Source organism: Macrosteles quadrilineatus, unplaced genomic scaffold (genome assembly GCF_028750875.1).
Source record: "Macrosteles quadrilineatus isolate MER2022 unplaced genomic scaffold, UCM_ALF_1.0 Scaffold_6__1_contigs__length_79288215, whole genome shotgun sequence".
NCBI classification, from domain to species: Eukaryota; Metazoa; Arthropoda; class Insecta; order Hemiptera; family Cicadellidae; genus Macrosteles; species Macrosteles quadrilineatus.
This window is the reverse complement of record NW_026542599.1, coordinates 28025202-28046798: the sequence shown is the minus strand read 5'-3', so window position 1 is coordinate 28046798 and position 21597 is coordinate 28025202. Positions and strand designations below refer to the sequence as shown.

Genomic DNA, 21597 nt, shown 5'->3' with positions numbered 1-21597 from the left:
GATACTGAAGTAAACATATCTGCAGCTAGTTTTATATTGATAGAACATAGCTAAAAGAGCCACTCAGATTGTGCAAGTCAAAATTCTCTGTTATTTTTTTGAAGGTGCTCCTAATCAACCACTTGCCTTTCCTTAAAAACACTCCTTTGAATAGTTTTTTCCCCATTTAGAAACAGCTGCTTGGTAAAATGCTGGAGTAAAAAACCTAGTCATAGTCATAGTCACTGTTTTTAAAAGGTATTTTATACAATCGTGAAACACAAAATTTGCTAACTTGATATTGTGGCTCATCTGAATAAAAAACAGCACAATACACCATTGTTTCTGTTATGCAGAAAGTTATGATAGCAAGACGTAACGGTGCTGTAAGCGTTTGTGACCTGGAGGAGTTACGCAACATGCTCGGTGAGAAGCCGGAGTTTGTCTGCGGAGAGCCGAGACTATCACCGTCAACCTCGCAGAAAGGAGTGCTAGTCTTGGAATGTGAAACAGGCAATGGTCAGGTGAGGCCTTCATAAAACTACAATGGCTGGAATATGAGTTGCTTTAGTTCTCTAAATACAATTACAACCGCCATCAAGCTATACCAGGTTTGAGAGAATACAGAATGGGAATAAGGGATGTGCTTACTTTACTGAAGAAAATGTTGTACTGACGTCAGATGTTACAACTAAGTTGACTCTGACTGTACGACGCCGATTATTCGATCTCCAATCAATAAAAATATAATATTTTCCAGTTAAATAAAGTTTAAAGAAGTGTTTGGTTGCAGTAATCTGTTACATATTTTAATAGGGTATAGTCCCAATTAATCTAGATAATCGGGTTTCTACTATATTATGTGTTTTACAGGATGCCAACGAGGTGGAAGAAGAAGAACAGTCAATGTTCTCAACTGTGCTCTACTGGCTGACGGACATGGAGAGGTTTCAGCCTCGGAGACGTAGAGCTCGGTCTCAACAGAAGATCTATCGGTTGAGAGGCATCAAGAGCACCACTCCTGAGGAACTGTTCTCTCGCAAGGTGAATGCTCACTAGGAGACGCCTAACTGGCATTAATATTGTTGCCATCTAAATTTAAGCATTTTACACACTTATGAGAAAATATGTGGATTGTCAATAGTGGAAATATTAGTAAATCTTTCTTATGAAATATTTTACAGTTAGACATAAGACATTGTGGTTTAGATTAGCTGGACCCTGGTGTTCGCAGTAATCAATGCTAGTTCTAATACTCATCATAGTTTCAGAGCACAAGTCTCATATGAAGATGCTTGTCATAAAATCAATTTTGTAACCAACACTCAACTTGTTTGTAGATAGATGCTAGAGAGTTTGAGGAGGCACTTCACCTGGCAGAAGTGTATGGACTAGACTGTGACAGAGTCTATCAGAGTCAGTGGCACAACAGTCCGGTGACAGAAGAGACCATCACAGCTTATCTGGTGAGTAGCTATATAAAATAGGCTTCAGACCTGTGTAAAACTTATCAAGCAAAGCTGACGAGCTGGTCCAGTCACAGATGATCTGTCAACGAATGTCGAGTCTTCTGAAATGGCTGGACAGGCCCCCTTGAGCTAGCTGGACAAGTAAGAAACAAGCTGATTTCACAAAGATATTCGACAGGCGTCAATTCAAGGCCATCGGCAACAAACAATCTACCAGTTTCAGGAACGAGGCTTAAGAATGGACTGGCATTGAAGCTTGAACTCAGAGTATCGCTGCTATGACTTTGTAGTTCATTGCGCTACTGACTTATCTAAATAATGTCACTTCAACTTGTATTAAAATAATTCAAACATATTATATTTTGTAGATAAACCCACAAATATGTCCATAAATGGATGATGACTGACAAGTTTTACAATGTCTATAGGATCTATGGAAAATCATGTTCTCTTCAATCTACCCTGTGAGAAAGTCTTATGTTAGGACAAAATATCAGTGTTATGTGTTGTGAACTTTTATTTGAGCATCTATTAGCCTCTGGACTCTAATTTTTACAGTTAAACTTGGTTAATTCAATCTCTCTTCAAAATACAGGGTGAGGCAGTGAAACGGCACGATTCCGATACCAGCTGACAAGGAATTAGGGACTATTAGAGTACGAGGGAAATTACCATAGGCGTCTAGACAAGTGGAAATTTCAATAGCCATAGAGCGTTGGACGGGTGCACAACACGCGTTTGCTGTAAATGCATATTACAAAAATGTGGGTATTATGGTATTATGGTTTGTGTTCAGTGCACTTTCCGTTATGAGTTCAGTCTAACGCCGCGGACTCCCTTACCATCAAGGAAAGCTATCCTCTATTGGATGAATAACTACTTTGAAGCCACTGCTAGCACGACAAAGCGCTATAAAACAATTGCAGACGTTATGCAAACGCTGATTTAAATTCATAATTCAACAATGCGTGCAAAACCAACTACGCCATTTTAATGACATGTACTTCCACTCATGTACTTAGGATTTATGTTAAAACAACTATCCTTTTTTTCTAAATGAATTGTTTGTGGTTTTTCAAAATCGTGCCACTGCCTCACCCTGTATTTACTAAAGCTAGTAAAACTTATATTTTACAATAAAAGAACAAAGGGGAGGCTGTAATAATATATTAAAATAGTATAGCTTGCTATTTTACTAAAAAGTGACATATTGGTGCAGAGCAAGATCAGTAAGAGAGGATGGGTGTTTGAGGAATGCCGCGAAAGAGTCCCTGACACCCTCAGTGCTGCCAGGAAATTGACGGAGTTTGGACTCAGAATCACTTCTCTCTCCTCACTGGCTGAGCTTAGTGGTAAGTAAATTAACTAAGTATTTAAATAAATACCAAACTATTTATTGTCAGACTGCACGTTTTGACTCCTAAGCTATGGATAATGAAAGAAATATCACTCACTGACTGTAGATGAACTCAAAATGTTTGCAAATGGAGGTTACTGGTTAGTAAATGTTTCACTGCAATGTTGGCATCATTAGCTGTTGCGGTAAATGTTGAACAGGCATTTTTATGTAATTCATTTTATGTTCGTGTGTATTATGCTTTTACAAGTTTATTTGAACATTGACAAATTTATCGGCTGAACTTAGATATGTACAAAACTTATTTGTACAAACATATTGAGTTGATTGACATTAAGTGAGACATCTTTTATATATTTTCACATAAAATATTTTCCCCAATCACTTTTTATGAAAAGCTGTGAACCCCACAAAAGTTTTTAGTTATGTTAGGAATTAAAGCCATACTTGCACCAAAGTCCAAGACGTTTTAGGCTAGCGACTCACCTGAACAATAGTTCAATTATTTTAAGTCTTGATCTAGAGATAGATAGCTTGTCAGATCTATTTAGAATAGCTTTCTTCTGATATAAAATGTGGGCGATTTTAAAACTTGCTCGAGACAATGACTAGGACACTAAAAATGTTTTTTAACGCTGTATTGGAGCAGTAATCTTATTTTTGAATGAAAATATAAGTTTAATGTTTAATATAAATAATAATTAATAAAACTGTTGGATGGTAAACGTTTTTAAATAAATTTGATCCGATAGAAAATAGATACTCAACTTTTATGTAATATTTGCTTTTTCATTGGCATTTTACGTGTTGGTGTTGGTACATAATAAAATGTGTGCCAACACTTTTTAATAAATCCACCCCTATACTGAAAACATTTCCTCCACAGAAAATATACAAAATATGTTAAAATGGCCATTTACAGTCATTATCAGTGTTAAATATGGTATTAAGAGGTAAAATTGTGAGAAATACCTTTAGATCCTAAAACTGAAGATCCATTAGGGTTTTGGTAGAACAGGAACAAGATGAGCAGAGAAGCGATGGCTCTGGCCAGAGTGACGAGAATCGAAGGACCACAGATGAAAGATGATGTTGAGAAATGACTATTGTTGTGTAGTATGTAATTCTTCACTGATTTAAATTAAAACTCTTCTTCATTAATAAAAAGAAAGCAATTCACTACTCATGAATATTCTGGACTGTACACGAAAATTTACAACACATTTACTTTAAATAAAAATATCTTCTTGGATCCTAGCTTGACACTTGGTACTATAAATTTGGAATCCATATTTAAATGAGAAATGATGAAATAATGCACTTGGAGCGGTAAGAGAGAAAGAGAGATTAAAATATTTAATATGAACTAAACCAAAAGGTAAGCACTGTGTACTGTGAGAGAGGTGAGTCTAAACTGAACTGACTAGTACGAAGTGCTGTAGTGAACTTTGGACAGTGATGTCATCATATCAGCTGTTGTATCCTTTCAATAACTGAACTAAAAACTTGACTTGAATGTTAATACTACTTGATTAATTGTTTATATTTGACTGTATATAGTTCATATGTTATTAAATAAATATTTTATTAAATGTCCTTAGTTGAATTACTAAATATTTAACATACCGCCCCCCCCTGAACCCCTGGGTTCTGAAAACAACACAAAAAATGAGAAAATCAATAAAAAAGGGGGGTGGTAACTCCTCTTCACTATTCCATAGGAAGGACAGACACCTTTGTCACAGGACGAGAGAGGTGTCCACTTGCGGTCTTCAGGTGCACGACCCGTACTATTCCATCAGTACCAGGTGAAACGGAGAGAACTCGTCCAAGCTTCCAGGAGAGTGGAGGCAAGTTGTCTTCATGAATGACAACCAAGTCATTGACTTCAGTATTCTTCTTGGGGTTGACCCATTTATTTCTCTCTTGAAGAGTGTACAGATACTCTTTCTGCCAGCGAGCCCAGATATGTTGACTGAACTGTTGGACTAACTGCCAGCGTTTTAATCGGTTGATAGGAATGCTACGCAAGTCAGGTTCAAGAGGTGTCATAAGAGGACCACCTACTAAAAAATGACCTGGCGTCAAAGCTTCTAGGTCCGAGGGATCAGAAGAAAGAGGAGTTATAGGCCTAGAGTTCATCATTCCTTCAATACGGGTGATTAAAGTCGAAAACTCTTCCAGTGACAGGGTATGTTGTCCAATGACTCTTATTAGGTGAAATTTCACACTTTTGACGGCCCTCTCCCAAAGGCCTCCCTGATGAGGTGCATGTGGAGGTAAGAAGTGAAATTTAATATTGAAATTCTCAGCGTAGCATTGTACTGTGGAATCCTTGATTAAATTTTCAAAGTTGCGTCTGAGTTTTTCGGATGCACCTGTGAAATTTGTAGCATTGTCACAGTGAATATCTGAAACGATTCCTCGTCTGGAGACAAATCTGGTAAGAGCGGCTAAATAGGCATCCGCTGTTAGGTCGGTTACTACTTCTATGTGTACCGCCTTAGTAGAGAAGCAAATAAATATACAAATATAAACCTTGATAGGTTGAACTCGTCTTAGTAGATGTTGCTTCACAAAGAAGTGTCCTGCATAATCTACACCAGATATGGAAAATGGCCTTGAAGGTGTAACTCGATTCATAGGTAATTCCCCCATGAGTGGAGAAGAATGAGGAGGTTTACATCTGAAACATTTTATGCATTTAAAGATCCTAGATCTTATTAAGCTTCTAGCACTGAGAATCCAGTACTTGTTTGCCAGCATAGCCTGAGTTAGGGTTGGACCAGAGTGCAAATATAAGACATGATGGTGGTCAATCAAAATATCAACTAACCTATGACCTTTAGGTAGCAAGACGGGGTGTTTGTGATCTTCAGAGATATCAGCCTTGTTTATTCTTCCCCCTACTCGAATGAGGCCATCTTTATCCAGATAAGGAGCTAGGCGTCTAATGCGTACAGAGCAAGGTTTATTGGATTTCAAACATGAGATTTCTTCAGAAAAATATTCTCGTTGAACCAATTTACAAATCAGGTTATGAGCCTCTTTTATCTCCTGAGAAGTTAAATTCCCAATTTGTTTAACTTTATTTCTGGTGTTATGAATGAAGCGCAGCAGGTATGCGGAAACATGAAGTAGTGTTGTCCAAGATGAGAAGCGAGTGAGGAGAGAAAATGGTTCATCCAGAACAGCAGAGAGAGTGTTAACTGTGAGAATCTTAGTTTCAGGGATAGACTCTTCAGGTAAAGATTTACAGACATACTTTGGCCAATTTTCTTCAGATTTACACAACCAGACAGGTCCATTCCACCAAAGTGTGTGGTTAATCAAATCTTGTGGGGCGGTACCCCTTGACCCAACATCCGCTGGATTTTCTAGTGATGAAATATGTTGCCAAAATGAAGGTGGGATATTTTCCTGTATTTCTGCAACTCGATTTTACACATAAACCTTGAGTCGATAAGAGGGCATGCCAATCCATGAAAGCACGATTGTGGAATCGCACCAAGCTGTGTATGAACTAATCTTGCAGTGAGGTGAGAGAAGTTGTATACAGTAATTTAGGAGCTTAGACATCAGGTGTGCTCCGCAGAGCTCCAAGCGAGGTATGGAAATACGCTTCAGAGGTGCGACTCTTGACTTCGCTATCAGAAGATAAGTCGATATAATTCCTTGTGAATTTACAACTCTCAGGTAAACACAACTACAATATCCTGCTTCACTTGCATCAGAAAAAGCATGTAGCTGAATATCTTTAGCTGAAGAAAGTCCCACGTAGCGAGGTATCTTGAGCATTTCAATATATGGAAGTTCATTGGCGAACTTGTTCCAAACTGATATAACGCTGTCGTCTAGGGGTTCATCCCAATCGAGACCAAGTGTCCATAAGTATTGCATGAAGGATTTGGACCAGAAGGTTACAGGAGTTAACCATCCTGACGGGTCATAGATCTGTGATATCACACTTAAAACAATTCTTTTTGTAGGAGTTTCCTTAATATTTTGAGTTCCTACAGAATAAGAAAAAACATCTTCATTAGGAATCCATTTAAGTCCTAAAACACTATGAACTGGTTGTTCGGGAGCTCGAAAACCAATAGGTTTTTCTTTGTGATCTTCAGGGATCGACTGTAAGAGTAATGGATTATTCGAAGACCATTTTCTTAACTCGAAACCTCCTTTTTTGAGTAACTGAACCACATCATTTTTCAACAAAAGAGCGTTTTCTACGCAATTACTACCCAATAGGGCGTCATCGACATAAATCTGATCCTTTAGAGCAGTTGCGGCTAGAGGATGATTTTTTCCTTCATCAATAATGAGTTGTTGAATGACACGATTTGCCAAGTAGGGCGATGATGTGAGCCCATAAGTGACAGTCGCTAGCTGATAGATTTGAAGAGGCATCTTATCATTCTCTCTCCAGAAAATAAGTTGAAATATCTGATCAGATTCCTTTACAAGGACTTGTCGAAACATCTGCTTGATGTCGCATGAAAAAACAACCGCATGTCGGCGAAAGTTGAGAATGATGTCACATATGTTGTTGTGGAGTTTTGGTCCTTGATGAAGAATACTGTTGAGAGACAGAGATGTTGATGTAGGTGCTGATGCGTTGAATACTACCCTTAATTTTCCATCTTTAAAAATTCCATGATGTGGAAGGTAGTAATGAGGATTATTTTTAAGACGTGGTGACTGACAGAGTGTCATATGTCCCGAAGACAAGTAATCTCTCATAAAATCAACATAAGTTTCCTTGAAATCAGGATTAGAACGAAATTTATTCTCCAGAGACCAGAATAGGGATTTTGCCATTTTGCTCGAGTTGCCTAATGTTGACGGATCGTCTGAGAAAGGCAAAGAGACAATATATCTTCCTTCAGGAGTGCGAGAGTGCGTAGATACAAAATGTTTTTCACATTTTTCTTCGGCTAAGGATTGCTTGCTTGTAAGAGGGGGTTCCTCTACAGCCCAAAACTGTTGGATAGAGGTGTGAAGATCCAAACTTTTGGTGGTTAAGAGTGTGACTAATCCATGAAATGAATTTTTGCAAGTTGAGGCGACAGGGGTCGATCCTAAGAGCGCATATCCAAAAATGGTGTCAATTGCTACAGGCATATTCTCACCAAGTGACAAAAACTGGCCTTTCACAGAGGAGGCAAAAAGGTCAGCTCCAATTAGAACATCAATAGGAGCGGGTTTATCAAAAGTAGGATCGGCTAACATTAAATGTTGCATCTGTGAGCGAACTTCAGGAGTGATCTTAGCTCGAGGTAAATCTGGAGTGATATTATCCAAAATGAAGACAGGGTGAGAGCTTGCCAATACATATCCACTAAGGGACTGGAGAGTGACATGAGTTAACCCTTTTGTTTTCACCTGAGCAGACGAGATGCCATTAATAAGCGTTTTATTAGCATGAGAGCGCTTAATCCCTAAAGACTGAGCACATCTTTGAGTAATGAAGGTAGACTGAGCAGCAGAATCTAAAACTCCCCTACAAACTAGGGTCTTACCTTCGCTTGATTTTACCACAATTAAAGCAGTGGCAAGAAGAACTGTGTTCTCTGTATTTGTCAAACCAACAAAACCAGATTCATTTTTATTTGAGTCAGAACTTGGAGCTCGTTTGTCTGTGTTACCTTTAGACACATTAGGAGAGGGATTATTTTCAGAATCCATAAAATGCAAAAGAGAGTGATGTTTTCTTTTACACGTAGAACATGTACGCCATGAATTGCATTCCTTTACCTTATGCTTATCGCCAAGACAGTTGGTGCACAAATTTTTGCCTTTAACAAAATTATACATTTCTTGTGAAGTCAATTTAAGAAAACCTTTGCATTGATAGATTTTGTGATCTGCACCTGCGCAAAATGTACAAACAGTGCGAGGAGTTGCAATAAGCGCCGATTTATTTGAGCGCTGAGGGGGTTTTACTTGAGTGTGGTGGCCTAAGGTACCCTTAAGAGATGATCCCACATTAGTAAGATTAGCTGCTTCAAGATTTACACAGTGAGACTCAATGTACTTGGTTAACTCATCTAACTTAGGAGTTACAGAGTTATCACTTCGACTCTGTTCAAAATGATGGCGAAAATCAGAATCAAATTTTCTTAACAAGTGAGAGGTCAAAATTAAATTTTCCTGAGAAATTTCTTCATCTAGAGCTTTAAGTGCTTCAATGTTTTCATTTAAAACAGACAAAAACCTTCTAAGTTGCTTCACTGAGGGATTGTGAAGAACTGGTAAGTCTAACACATTGTTGACATGAAGAGAGATTAGTAATCTTGTATTCTGATACCTTTTAAGTAGAGATTCCCATGCAATAAAATAATTAGCATTAGTCATAGGGATGTTTTTAACAACTGAAAGTGCCTCTCCCTCAAGACAGCTTAACAAATAACTCATTTTTTCAACACCAGAAATACTATCATTTTTATGAATAGTATTTTCAAACAAATTTTTGAACGCCATCCACTTTTCATGTTGACCTGAGAAGGTACCAAGTTGAAGTTTAGGAAGCTGTACACTAACCTTAGTTGTAGCTACTTGGCTGATAGCTGCATTGGAATCATCCAGGTTTGGCTGGCTCGACTGGTTAGAGCTTGGGGAAGGTATCAAGTTCACACACAAAGAGTGAATAGACACATAGAGATCACTTATTTCATCTTGTAATGTTGAAATTGTAGTGATATTTTCACTTTCATCTAATTCCTCAGGTAAAGGCACAGTGCCGAACAACTTATTCACTAATTTGTCAAAATCATTATTTTTGGCTGTAGCGGTGGAATCCAAAAGAGTGAGCTTTGTTATAAGTTGAGGAGTGATAGGTTCCTTTTCGATAGCAAGCACTTTTGCTTCAATTGACTTAAGCCTGGCTAGCACAAGCTCAGATTGCTTCACAAAAGTTGAGAACCTCATTTTGAATAAGTCTTAAATTCAATAAAATTCCAAAATAAAAATAAATGCAGATTAAAATAAGTTTATAATGAGCAAAACTTATTTAAAGACAGCCAGGATTCATTGTATTAAATATTAATATTAGTCAACTTGAAATCAGAGAGAAATATTCAGCCATAGTATAGGCCTATAAAAAGTTTAAGTCCCAGAAAATATCTACCTGCAATTATTTCCAGATAATAAATTTGAAATTCAATAAAACATGTTATTTCAAACACAAACTGTAATTAAATGTTCAATCCGTATTAATAAACATTCTTCTGTCACTTTAATTTAAAAGTGTAAGCAAACAATTGAGGTTATGAAAACATAAACAAAGTCTTGCATAATGACATTTAAGTTTTCATTTCTATCCATCAGCAGCGCTAGTGTTGATCAGCTGTGAAGTTGGTATGACTTCCATGATTTTCTGAATATTCAGCAACAAGAGAGAAACTTGTTTCACATTACAGGGGGGAGAGAGGGGGGCAGACAGGATGCAGCCCGATAATGCACAATAGAGAATAGACAAACTATGCATGAAAATACAGGAGTTGTAGACAGTACAGTCTGAGAACAAAATTTTCTGTCTGGGACAACAAAACTTTATGTGTTATTTCACAAATTACTGCAACAATTTAATAAATTGATAATAATGTGATCAAAAATATTTAATCCTCTTGTTAATGATACTTAATGTTGATGACAGATTTATTCAATTAATTTATTCAGTTCAAATAAATACAAAACTTAATAGTCACAGTAGATTATTTTCCATAGGCTGGGAAACATCCGGCTCGAAGGACCATGTTAAATATGGTATTAAGAGGTAAAATTGTGAGAAATACCTTTAGATCCTAAAACTGAAGATCCATTAGGGTTTTGGTAGAACAGGAACAAGATGAGCAGAGAAGCGATGGCTCTGGCCAGAGTGACGAGAATCGAAGGACCACAGATGAAAGATGATGTTGAGAAATGACTATTGTTGTGTAGTATGTAATTCTTCACTGATTTAAATTAAAACTCTTCTTCATTAATAAAAAGAAAGCAATTCACTACTCATGAATATTCTGGACTGTACACGAAAATTTACAACACATTTACTTTAAATAAAAATATCTTCTTGGATCCTAGCTTGACACTTGGTACTATAAATTTGGAATCCATATTTAAATGAGAAATGATGAAATAATGCACTTGGAGCGGTAAGAGAGAAAGAGAGATTAAAATATTTAATATGAACTAAACCAAAAGGTAAGCACTGTGTACTGTGAGAGAGGTGAGTCTAAACTGAACTGACTAGTACGAAGTGCTGTAGTGAACTTTGGACAGTGATGTCATCATATCAGCTGTTGTATCCTTTCAATAACTGAACTAAAAACTTGACTTGAATGTTAATACTACTTGATTAATTGTTTATATTTGACTGTATATAGTTCATATGTTATTAAATAAATATTTTATTAAATGTCCTTAGTTGAATTACTAAATATTTAACAATCAGAGTCAATAAAAGAATTTGGTGTTATTTGTATCATTATTAGTAGTTAGTTACATGTATACATATCTTCAGCTTTATATAAATAGTTACAACGAAACATTGTTTCAGACAATGACACATTCACTGATGATACACAACTGATGATGAAGGAACTGATGTCGCTTCCAGCTGAAGAACTGACTGATGATCAGAAAAGTTTGATCCTCACTAGACGAACGTTGCTCAAGTTTTCAGACAGATTGTTTACTTATGAGGTAACTAATGTTTTGAATCATAACATTCGGTTTTAATAAGTGCTACTATAGTTTGGCCGCTTAGAAAGCGACCTGCGCGCTAATGCTAACAAATGCTAGAGGAGGTTGCTATCTTAGCGGCCAAACTATAGTGTGTGGTTGTTTTGTAGTTTTTTTTTTCAATGAGACAACTTCCATTAAAAAAAGTTTAGTTTCTCTATAATTGGTCCAATTTGAAAAAAAAATTTTTGCGAAAGATTAAACGTATCGATGAACAATGTTCAATCAGTCTTGAATTTTAAGCTGTGTAAAAAAAGTATCATAGCAGTTTCATATTTACCAGCAGAAAAACCGAGTAGATAAAAATAAAAAGTAACTTGTTAAATTGTTAGAAAAAAAATTAATCACATTGTAACATTTTGGTGTCTTAATTGCTTTGTTTGTTATTTTTTCCTAGCTTGAGTGACTTACTCGTTAAATTGTGTTTACTATATTTTCAGTGATTAACCAAAAATTTCAAAAGCCTCTTATCAAACGTATAGGCTACTCAAAACTTTAACAAAGTAATTTCATCTGTTAAAAGTAGGCTACACTTCAAGTTATATTACATTTAAACTAGCGTGGTAGCTAAGTTTTTATAGTACTTATCTATCAATATGATGATTGCTTGTACAATACTAGCTTTTTTATGGTTGAAAACTGGACCCGAGATTTTTAATTTAACTTTTAATAAATTTTCTAAAGATACATCTGATCTTGCTAAAAGCTACATAAGGAATATCACTCATCCCTTCATTCATATTTCACACCTCTGTTCACCTTTGGGTTAAAGTGTTTCTTATTTGTATTATTATCTCATAAAAATCAGAAATTGGAATAGTTTTTACTAATTTAGTATATAAATGAGTTTCTTACAGAAAACAATTGAAATGTGTGTTTTTTGTTCACTGAAAAATAAATTTGAAAATTTATGTATTTTTCTACATTATACCCGTTAACGACATATGAACGCAACTCGTATAAAGTTAATAAATTTGATTTGATTTGAATAGTTGTTTATAAAGATATTTTGCTAGTGAACAGTTTTTGTCACATAGAAGATTATCAACTCGTCCGAAGTTGATTACGACCGGGAGGCGTACGACAGGTTCCGTCGGCAACCAGTAGCACAGTCTGCGCTGGAGTACGCTCGTCGCTCCGACCACCACGCAGTCGCTTTGCTACTAACACACCACGGCCCTGAAACTCAGCCTTACTGGCTGTCCATACTGTCTAACTTCCCAGAGACTACCGACCCGGGCTCTTACAAGTAGGTGAACTGACAAAAATTTATAAACTATCTCCCACGTTTATAGATGATGGTATTTGATTGCTCCACAAAGTATAAGTGGTTACTTAAGAGATAATTGCTCACATTCTCTATCACAATTAGGAAAAAATAAAGAATTCACGTTGTTTCAGGATCCAGAATCTGTTCACGGCCTCCCTGGTAGGAAAGTATTTAAAACATAACACAATTACTACACAAACCCTGCCAAAGCTGCATAATGGAAATAACCACACGGATAACTGTAAAATAGTCTTACGAACACATAAACCGGTAAAAGAACAAGTAACAAACGAGATTATGAGAACACAAGAAACATATCTTCACAAAATGTTCACTCGTGCAAGGCTGTAAAATAATCATCTTGTGCAGACATGTCGATGAATCTTTTTTCAGTCTCGCCTGAGTCTACACAAACGACCATCTTGTCCAGATATTTAAATAATTGTGATAGAAAATGTCTGCAGTAAGATCACTAAACAACATAAACTCGCCATCACTAAAAATTAATTTTTTACAAAGGAGTAAAAACTGTTGTGATGATGATCAGTTTAGAAGCTCCATTTTACTGAATGGCATTTCACAAAATAACTAATGTAATGAATGAGATGTAATTTCCAATCTAAACATGTTTTCGGAAGTTGATATTGTGTTTTTATGATTAGTAAGTCTTTTTATCCAATCTGTTTGACATGTGACAGTTAAGTGGCATTGATTAAGTCAGACCTGGGACTGATCACCCCAAGAATATAAAACGATTCTTGTGCTAGCCAACAATGCTGACATGTTGCCACCTGATAGTCACTGGTACTTCAAAGCTATGAGGAAAATTATAACTTTTAAATAAGTGGCACCCTTAATATATTCACTTGCAACCAACTTTTAAGGAAAATAGTAATTAAACCTCATTTGGCGAAAAGAACCCTGCCCATCTCCCTAAGCTGGCTGGGACATTTGGAGGGTGGCAGACAGATCAACACAAACTCTTAGACAAATCTCAAATATACTTCTTGAAGAGTAAAGAGTAAATGAAACATTTTACAGGGACCTGCTTCCAGAGTGTTCAGTCAATGGAGAAGTGTACCAATGGGAGGAGAAAGAAATAAGAGGAAGAGACTGGAGTGAAAACGAACACTTTGCGTAAGTCTAACATTACACAGATGTTGCTACTTTAAAGATATTAATTGGTGTGTGGTAAATTAGATCATGCTGTCAAAAGTTAGATTTTAACTTTTATTTAGGTTAAGTGATCAATGTGGTTGTCAAAACAGTGTCATATTGTTACCAAAGTGATATGTGATTAAAGCTTAAAGACTACTTGTGGAATTGTAAAAACATGTATGTTAGAAAAATGTTGATTGTAAATTGTTTTATTTCATATGTTAACCTTCTAAATTAAGTCAGAGCTGGATAAACAGGCACAAATCTTGAGGTTAATTAAAACTTATACTTCGTTCACAAAATTTAGGCGTTTTGACGAGAAGTGATTCCATCACCTCCCTCTCACTTTAACTTTGAAACAACAGCCAACAGGTGCCAGTTGATCAGCTGATATATACATTAAGATTAAGCTATAAAAGTAGTGGGGGAAGTCAGAAAACCTTCCCTTTAAACTAGGGATGGACGAGATTGGATTTTTAGTTCGAGACGAGACGAGACGAGATTTTTTTATTTCTCATAAAATTTCGAGACGAGATCGAGACGGGATTTCCCTTCTCATACACAGCGGGAAGTGCACGTTCGGAATTTTTACCTGATTTTGTAACATTATTAGATGACTGTTTAAATACATAAATAATGATAATGGGCAAGAATATTTACAAACTTTTATTAAAAAACATCAGCTTAACATTTTTTTATTAATCACGCCTAACTTATTAAAAATGCCTACGATTCGGAAACCTAGTGATATCAGTTAGGATAGAGTTCAACTTATCCTAAAATAAAATAAATCATAAAATAAAATATAAATTTTTATAAGATAGTTACTTTTTTGACTTTTTTTATAGTAATAAAACATTCCTCACACTGCTAACACTTAACAAAACTTCTCAAATGTTATTAAAATTAAAGTAATATTAACATTTCAAGAATTAATTACATAAGAACGCCTTTGCAAAGGAAACGCAACTGCAACACGCTCCTGTATTGCGGGTATTGCATTGACTTTCTGCAGGCGTTTTTTATTTTTTTATTATTTTTTTTTTTTTATTCTCGTCTTGATAAAAATCTCGGCCAAAAAGAAATCTCGTCTCGTGTAACGAGATTTAAAATTTCCCGAAATTTCGAGACTTGACCATCCCTACTTTAAACCGCCTACATATTGTGAACAGACTCTAACATAAATCTATGTATGAATAAATCTAACCTAACATCAAGTTAATACACTTCAAAGGAAAGGCCAGCAGCTGAATAGAAATTTCTTTACCATCAATTGAAAGTCCAGGGGCTATAGATAGTAAGAAAATAAACATATCAAATTCAAAATTAAGTCAAATTGTTTTGTAGAGAAAATAAATTGATTATTTTATAAACAAAAAATTTGATTCGATTTGAGTTAATGTTGCATTCACTGAAGATTACCCCTTACCCCAGTTTTTATTTTAGGCTAAACTTTTTTACATACCGGTAGTCTCAAGTTTTTTGTGTTTCTTGTGGCGGACTGGAATCTTTTCCATTCATATTATCTTTATTTCCTGTCAAAAATCCTCAATTATAATCTCAATTTAACCTGTAAACACTTATGGGTAATTTACCGCGTAGTTTTCTGGAGCGAGTCGAGGACAGCTTGCTTGCGCCGGACGGACCTATGACCCCTGGAGTGGTGGAGGAGTGGTTCCGCAATCGAGTGTACGAGCTGGAACTCATGAGTAACATGGTGGACCAGCCTCTGCAACTGGTGCGGCTGGCGAGAGAGCGCAACATCAAGGTGAACAAAACACAGTTTAGAAACACACAATTGTCAATATGTATTAACTAATGAGGTTAATTGTAAGAAAGGTCCGTTTGGTCCTAAGTTAACTCAACTAAGTATTTCCCTACATCGCTTCATCCAATTATCGATTCATATATCCATCCACCCATTCATATCCATCCATCCATTCAACCATCCATCATGTGAGAAAGTGTACAAGTATTTGCGTAGGAGGTTTTCTGAATGAATCCTCTACAGTTTGGATCCAAAGGGTACGATTGAGAGGAAGACTATAGTATCATATGTAAACTTCAACTTTGCACATCTTCTGGTTGTATTTATATTAATAACAAAATGTTGTTTATAGGGACTGGACAGTTTGTACAACGAGCTGGTTACGCTGGACGTTCTCATTTACGATGTTGGAATGGAGAACATCACACTGAGGGATCTAGAGATCATGACTCCATTGCAGCAGGCTCAAGCTCTCATGAGTCAGGTAAGTCTAGGAGCATAACACCCTTGGTGCTTAAAACTGATGAAGAACTCCTGGCGATCATCAACTCAAAACTGGTGCATTGCAAAGATAGACAAATTACTTTTTTGAATTTTCCAAGCATATTGGTCACTTGTATGCAATTCTTCAAAAGCTTTAACGTAGCCTATCTTTAATTTTCCCAGATACAACTCTCACTAATCTTAGATTATTCCGGGTAGACTTTTGTCACTTACTTTAAATTCTTCCAGGTCCAACTACACCCTGTCCCACCCTTGCTGTCCTACTTCTTTCTTCACACGTGAATAATGATTGACAGAAGACTAACTTCACGGTATGATAAATTTTCTGAATTCTAACTCTTTTTGTGTACATTTTGAACTAATTGACTATTATCCTTAGATTTGAAAGTTAATAACAAATGTTTCAGTCGAACGAGGACAACTTTGTGGAGCATATGAGACACAGGTTGTTGCCGTATTTGCAGCGCTGTGAGAAGCTCCGGCCAAACTCTCGGAGAAATCTACTGTCTCAGTTCCTCGCTCAGATAAGCATCGGAGATCTCTCTCGGCCTTTACAGGTCGGTGTGTTCGGAAGTAAATCTATGTAGTTAATATACAATTTACAATCTAAAATTACAGTTAGTTAACAAAAAAAATCAACAAAATATATGTTACAACACTTGTGTTACAAAAATGTCACAAAACTACAGTTTATGTGCTGCATATTCTTTTCACATCATAATAGACTAGACTCACAATCTTAGCTCACCTACTACTACTGCTACTGCTACCTACTACTGCTCACATACTGTTTGCTCACATAGTGTTTGTTGTCTGTTGTCGCAGATGTTTGCCCACTGTATAGCCGAGCCACACTCTGGATTGGTAGAAAGCACTGAGGAACTGATCAGTATGGCACTGGACTCTGTGTATGGCTACACAGGCACGGATCAGCTGGCTAAGGCAGACACCATCTTGAAGATACTTCCTGTCAACTCTCTTGGGTCAGTCACACCACAGACACTAGACACACAAGTAGTAATGTAGGATAAATACAAGGGCTATTCAGGAAGTATGGAAAACAATATTTTATTATATACATCTGAAAAAGCATGTAAAAACTACTTGTCTTCTCAGCCAAATCAATTGACAAATTTTATTTGTCAAATTTTTGGACGAGCATTAAAATTCCTTTTTCATAGGATTCCGCCACCTACGAGCTCAGCCAACTTACACACAATTAAAGGTTTTCATCGTAATCAAAGCGCTGTGCTGCTAACCAAGTCTTCACTTTGGTGCAAAAAATAAGTTAAAGTCACTTAGAGCCAGGTCTGCACTCTAGGGTGGGTGGTTCAGGGAAAAATCTTTCAATTTAATGATTGAAGGATATATCAACTGTGTGATTTGATGTATGAGCGTTTTCATGCATAAACAAAATCTTGGATATCACATACCATTTCCAAACAGAATTTTCATGTATTACGTTTTTTTGAACCCTTGATGAATCTATAGGTTTTAAGTGTATGACCAACAGAAACCATATTAGAGAGCGCACCTCGTAACTGGGAGGTTTTCAACTGTAGCACACTTTTTAAAACTGTAATATTGGGACAACAAGCAGCACAATGGCACTTTCTCCGTCACAGCTGGATAGTTGTTGACGATGCGAACATTTCTTTAGTAGAAAGTAGACAACCACTGATTGCCTATTACTTATCCTTACTATCACTATTGCCTTATGTTAAAAAAATAACTTCATGTTGTTAGCCTCCGTTCACTATTATAGTAATAAATAATGGTTTAAGTACCTTATACTGTCAAAGTTATCCTTTGTAGTCTATATAGGCACTGCAGTTTCGCTGAGATAACGCATCAGTCTAGACCTGCACTCCATGCGTATCGTGTTTCCCGGTACCGGGATTTTTGTAATGATTATTTATTGTTCGTTTTTCCGTTTAAATATGTGACATCGATGGATTTTAACTTCAACGACTACCTCTGGAACGAAATTTGATGTCCTTGACAGCCTGATGAAGGTCCCATCGGAAACGAAACTGCAGTAGCCTATATAGACTACAAAGGATCACTTTGACAGTATAAGGTATTTAAGCCATTATTCATTAAAAACATAACAACGGCATGTAAACATTTTAAACACAAAACCCCAAAATAAAAAAGTACATTGGTCCTGAATCTTACCATAAAGTGCACAGTACTGTAATAGCTATTTCCTTATGCGGATGGAATCAACGTTTGCAGGTTGAGTGAGGCAGGATTGAGTGAGAGGGTGCAAGCGGCTCGAGAGGAGTTGAAAGTCGCCCAAATACTGAAGGGACGAGGACATCCGATGAGTTTGTCGTCTGTTCGAGCTCTGAGACAAGATGTTGACACAGCCAAGTCCCTACTGGTTCGGCTCACTTCTGCTGTTGGGACAAAGTAAGATCATACATTCTTTAGTCTAAGTTAAACATCGCTCTTCCAAAATGTATGTCCTATGTGCAAGCACACTAATAAGTCATATTACTACAGTAAGGAGAATTTTTGAAATATCTATCTCAGAAATTTGGAATCGTCCTTAATATTTTGTAGCTTGCTGGATACGCTGAACGACACTTTCAAAAGAGCGAAGATTTTTGGCTGGTTATTTAGGTGTTTCGGTACTAACCATTCAACCTGCAAGTATATTTTTATAAAACTTATGGATCTTTTTCAAGAAGAGGGACGCCACAGTTAAAATTTGGCCAATGCAAACACAGGTGATGTAAATGAGTTATGCGTACTGTTGGGGATGCATATTGATCGTTATTTTATCACATGATGTAACAAGTGGACTGCTCTTGCTCCAGCCAGTTAAGATTTATTATCTACATAATCATATTGTTATTAAAAACTAGCCCTATCAACAGTAAGAAAGTGCCCTAACCTAACTTCCTTATTTATATCACCCTAATTTACCCAACCAATTAGCAACCTCAATGTGGTTTAAATGATTGTAAAGAGTTAAGAAATACAATTTAATTATTGTTTGTGATTATAGAGTGCCCGTTGCAGAAGAAGCGGATTGGAATCAACTTCTGCAAGATCTTCTGCAGATGCAGAAACTAGTCTTGACATGCATTCCCTTGCAAATGTGCTATGAGGTGTGTTATAGTTAAATTTATTTTTTCAACTCCAGTTATAATAACTTAAAAAGGTTTTGTTTAATAATGTACAGTAAAACCCCTCATATCCGGCCTACATCTAATAACAACTTGTGCTTGTTGTTATTAGATTTAACAGTATTGTTTAAGTCTCTTTTGGGAATATACTAGCTCAACTGAGTAGTGAACCTGCTAAAAAACGTATATGAACAGGAAACGTATATGGTGAGTCGGTGGCTCAGTCGGTAGCGTCGCGGACTTCGGGCTCAAGGCAGTAGTGTCCTGGGTTCGGATCCTGGTCACTGCCACTAACTTTTATCAGTACAGTTCACCTTTGTACTGTACCGGCTCACCCCTTGCTTTGCTGGATACGTTCCACGCACAGATCTGTAGTCTATGTGGACGGGCAAATGCAAGGCCCGTTAGAATGCTCAAATCATGGAGATTACGTTTACTGCTGTGTGGAAAATATTTTGGTATCGATTCCGAGAAGTGACCTGATAAACCGAGGACCGGAAATTCCGAGGATATTAGGGCTTTTACTGTATTAAATAATTAATTTCAACAACCGACAGTAGTGCAATAAAAAAAAGGCTTTATAATATATATATATATAAGTTATATATTTATAAGTTGTATTTCCTTGGCATACAGATTAATTTTTTTGTGATATGAGAATCCGGTAATATGAACCCTTCCGGATTATCGAGAGCCAATTGTTATTAACAATGACCATTTCGTATAAATATACCGCCAAGTTTACTACAACTATTTTTCTCTTAAAAGCTGGTCTAGGGGCAAAGCCTGAGGTCTCTGGTTCAAATCCCGCTAACCACCACTGGTTTCAGCTGTATACCAATGCCCTAGAGCCTCTAGACCAAGTCAAAAGTAATGTTTAAAATGGTCCCAAGCCAGTATCTAGCTTCTTGAGAAGTGAAACAGTCTCTTGTGAAAGGTTCATGTAGCGGGACTGTTGGCCAGTGACAGTCTGTCCGTGGTGCGTTCGGCCGTGCGCTCGATGTGCTGCCATCGTGAGGAGCAAGGCCGCAAACCTCTGCCACTCGAGCGCAGCGTGGCGCTCGTGCTGCAAGCTGCCACCCATCACTTTGACTCTGCAGAGACACTCACTGACCACCAGATCAGCTTGGCTAGGTAATTGAGTCTGTCATTTATTTATGTAATGTGAAGTGTGTTAAACTCAAATTGCGTGGTTTTAAAATAAAAATGAATTTAAGTAAAAATGAGATCAACACAAAAACTGAAACTTTTACATTTTCATCCACTTGCTTTTTCTTACTTTTATTTTATTTATTTGAAAAAAATCAAAAATTTTTACAAAATTTTATAAACAACTTGCTGCAAAAGCCAGGAAAATTTAGCTTGTCTGCAGCTCATAGAGAAAACTTGTTCTTGATAACAATCTATTTCGTCACTTGGTCAGTCCCATCGAAGTATAAAACACAACTGGAACTCCGGGTAGATAGGAGATGTGGGATAAAAAGCGCGCCGTTTCGGTAACCTTCCTCCACCACTATGGGGGACCCAACGCAGATATGTCAGTTCCTCAAGCCGTGCACGTGGTCGTTAATACGCTCCTGGCCGTGCATACAAAAGGTTGACTGCAATTAAAGTTATATATTCGGAATCTGTATTAACTGCAGAATCTGACAGTATAAATATAATCTTATTTAAATCGTAAATCGAATTTTAACAACTAAAAATGTTAAACAAATATCACACCTTGACATGAAAAAGTTACTAAGCGAGGATTTTTTTAATTTTTTGGTCAGAAGCAAACTTTAAGCGAGAAAATTGTAGCTAATGAGATGATCTTCAGCATATAACCAAGCAATTTCAAATACAATTTTCTAGTCGTGTGTAATGGAGTAATTAGTAACGCAAAGAGGTTATTTATAAATTGCGCCGCGGGCCGTTCTCACTGGTTCCGCTGATCTTTACGTTTACGGTACTCCCAGAAACGTTTTGAGTACAACCAATAGTTATATTAAATTAATTTTTATTACAGGTAACACATAACTAAATACTGAATTATCACCTTCTAGGTAAACTCTTTACATACAATGTTACCGTAAATTAAAATATAAAATGTAGACTATAGATACAGGGACAGGGACTGGTAATCCCCCTTTGTTTAAATGTAACAAGGGATCGTGTATTATCTGCTTTGTTTAGTAACTAATGAGAAATTTCAAATATTAAGGCTCAGATCA

The 21597-nt window shown here is 36.6% G+C and overlaps 1 protein-coding gene across 2 annotated transcripts in view; it reads left to right on the top strand.

Moving 5' to 3' along the window:
* LOC128996351 (NBAS subunit of NRZ tethering complex-like) overlaps positions 1 to 21597 on the top strand; it is a 69586-nt gene that overhangs the window by 12409 nt on the left and 35580 nt on the right. For both annotated transcript variants that reach the window (XM_054421623.1, XM_054421622.1), the window contains exons 10-23: positions 336 to 503; positions 853 to 1023; positions 1320 to 1445; positions 2668 to 2800; positions 11363 to 11508; positions 12585 to 12796; positions 13859 to 13954; positions 15578 to 15743; positions 16096 to 16227; positions 16655 to 16804; positions 17073 to 17230; positions 18486 to 18662; positions 19264 to 19366; positions 20322 to 20518. In XM_054421623.1, coding sequence (XP_054277598.1) covers positions 336 to 503; positions 853 to 1023; positions 1320 to 1445; positions 2668 to 2800; positions 11363 to 11508; positions 12585 to 12796; positions 13859 to 13954; positions 15578 to 15743; positions 16096 to 16227; positions 16655 to 16804; positions 17073 to 17230; positions 18486 to 18662; positions 19264 to 19366; positions 20322 to 20518 — 2135 coding nt within the window. The remainder of the gene's footprint in view (positions 1 to 335; positions 504 to 852; positions 1024 to 1319; positions 1446 to 2667; positions 2801 to 11362; positions 11509 to 12584; positions 12797 to 13858; positions 13955 to 15577; positions 15744 to 16095; positions 16228 to 16654; positions 16805 to 17072; positions 17231 to 18485; positions 18663 to 19263; positions 19367 to 20321; positions 20519 to 21597) is intronic.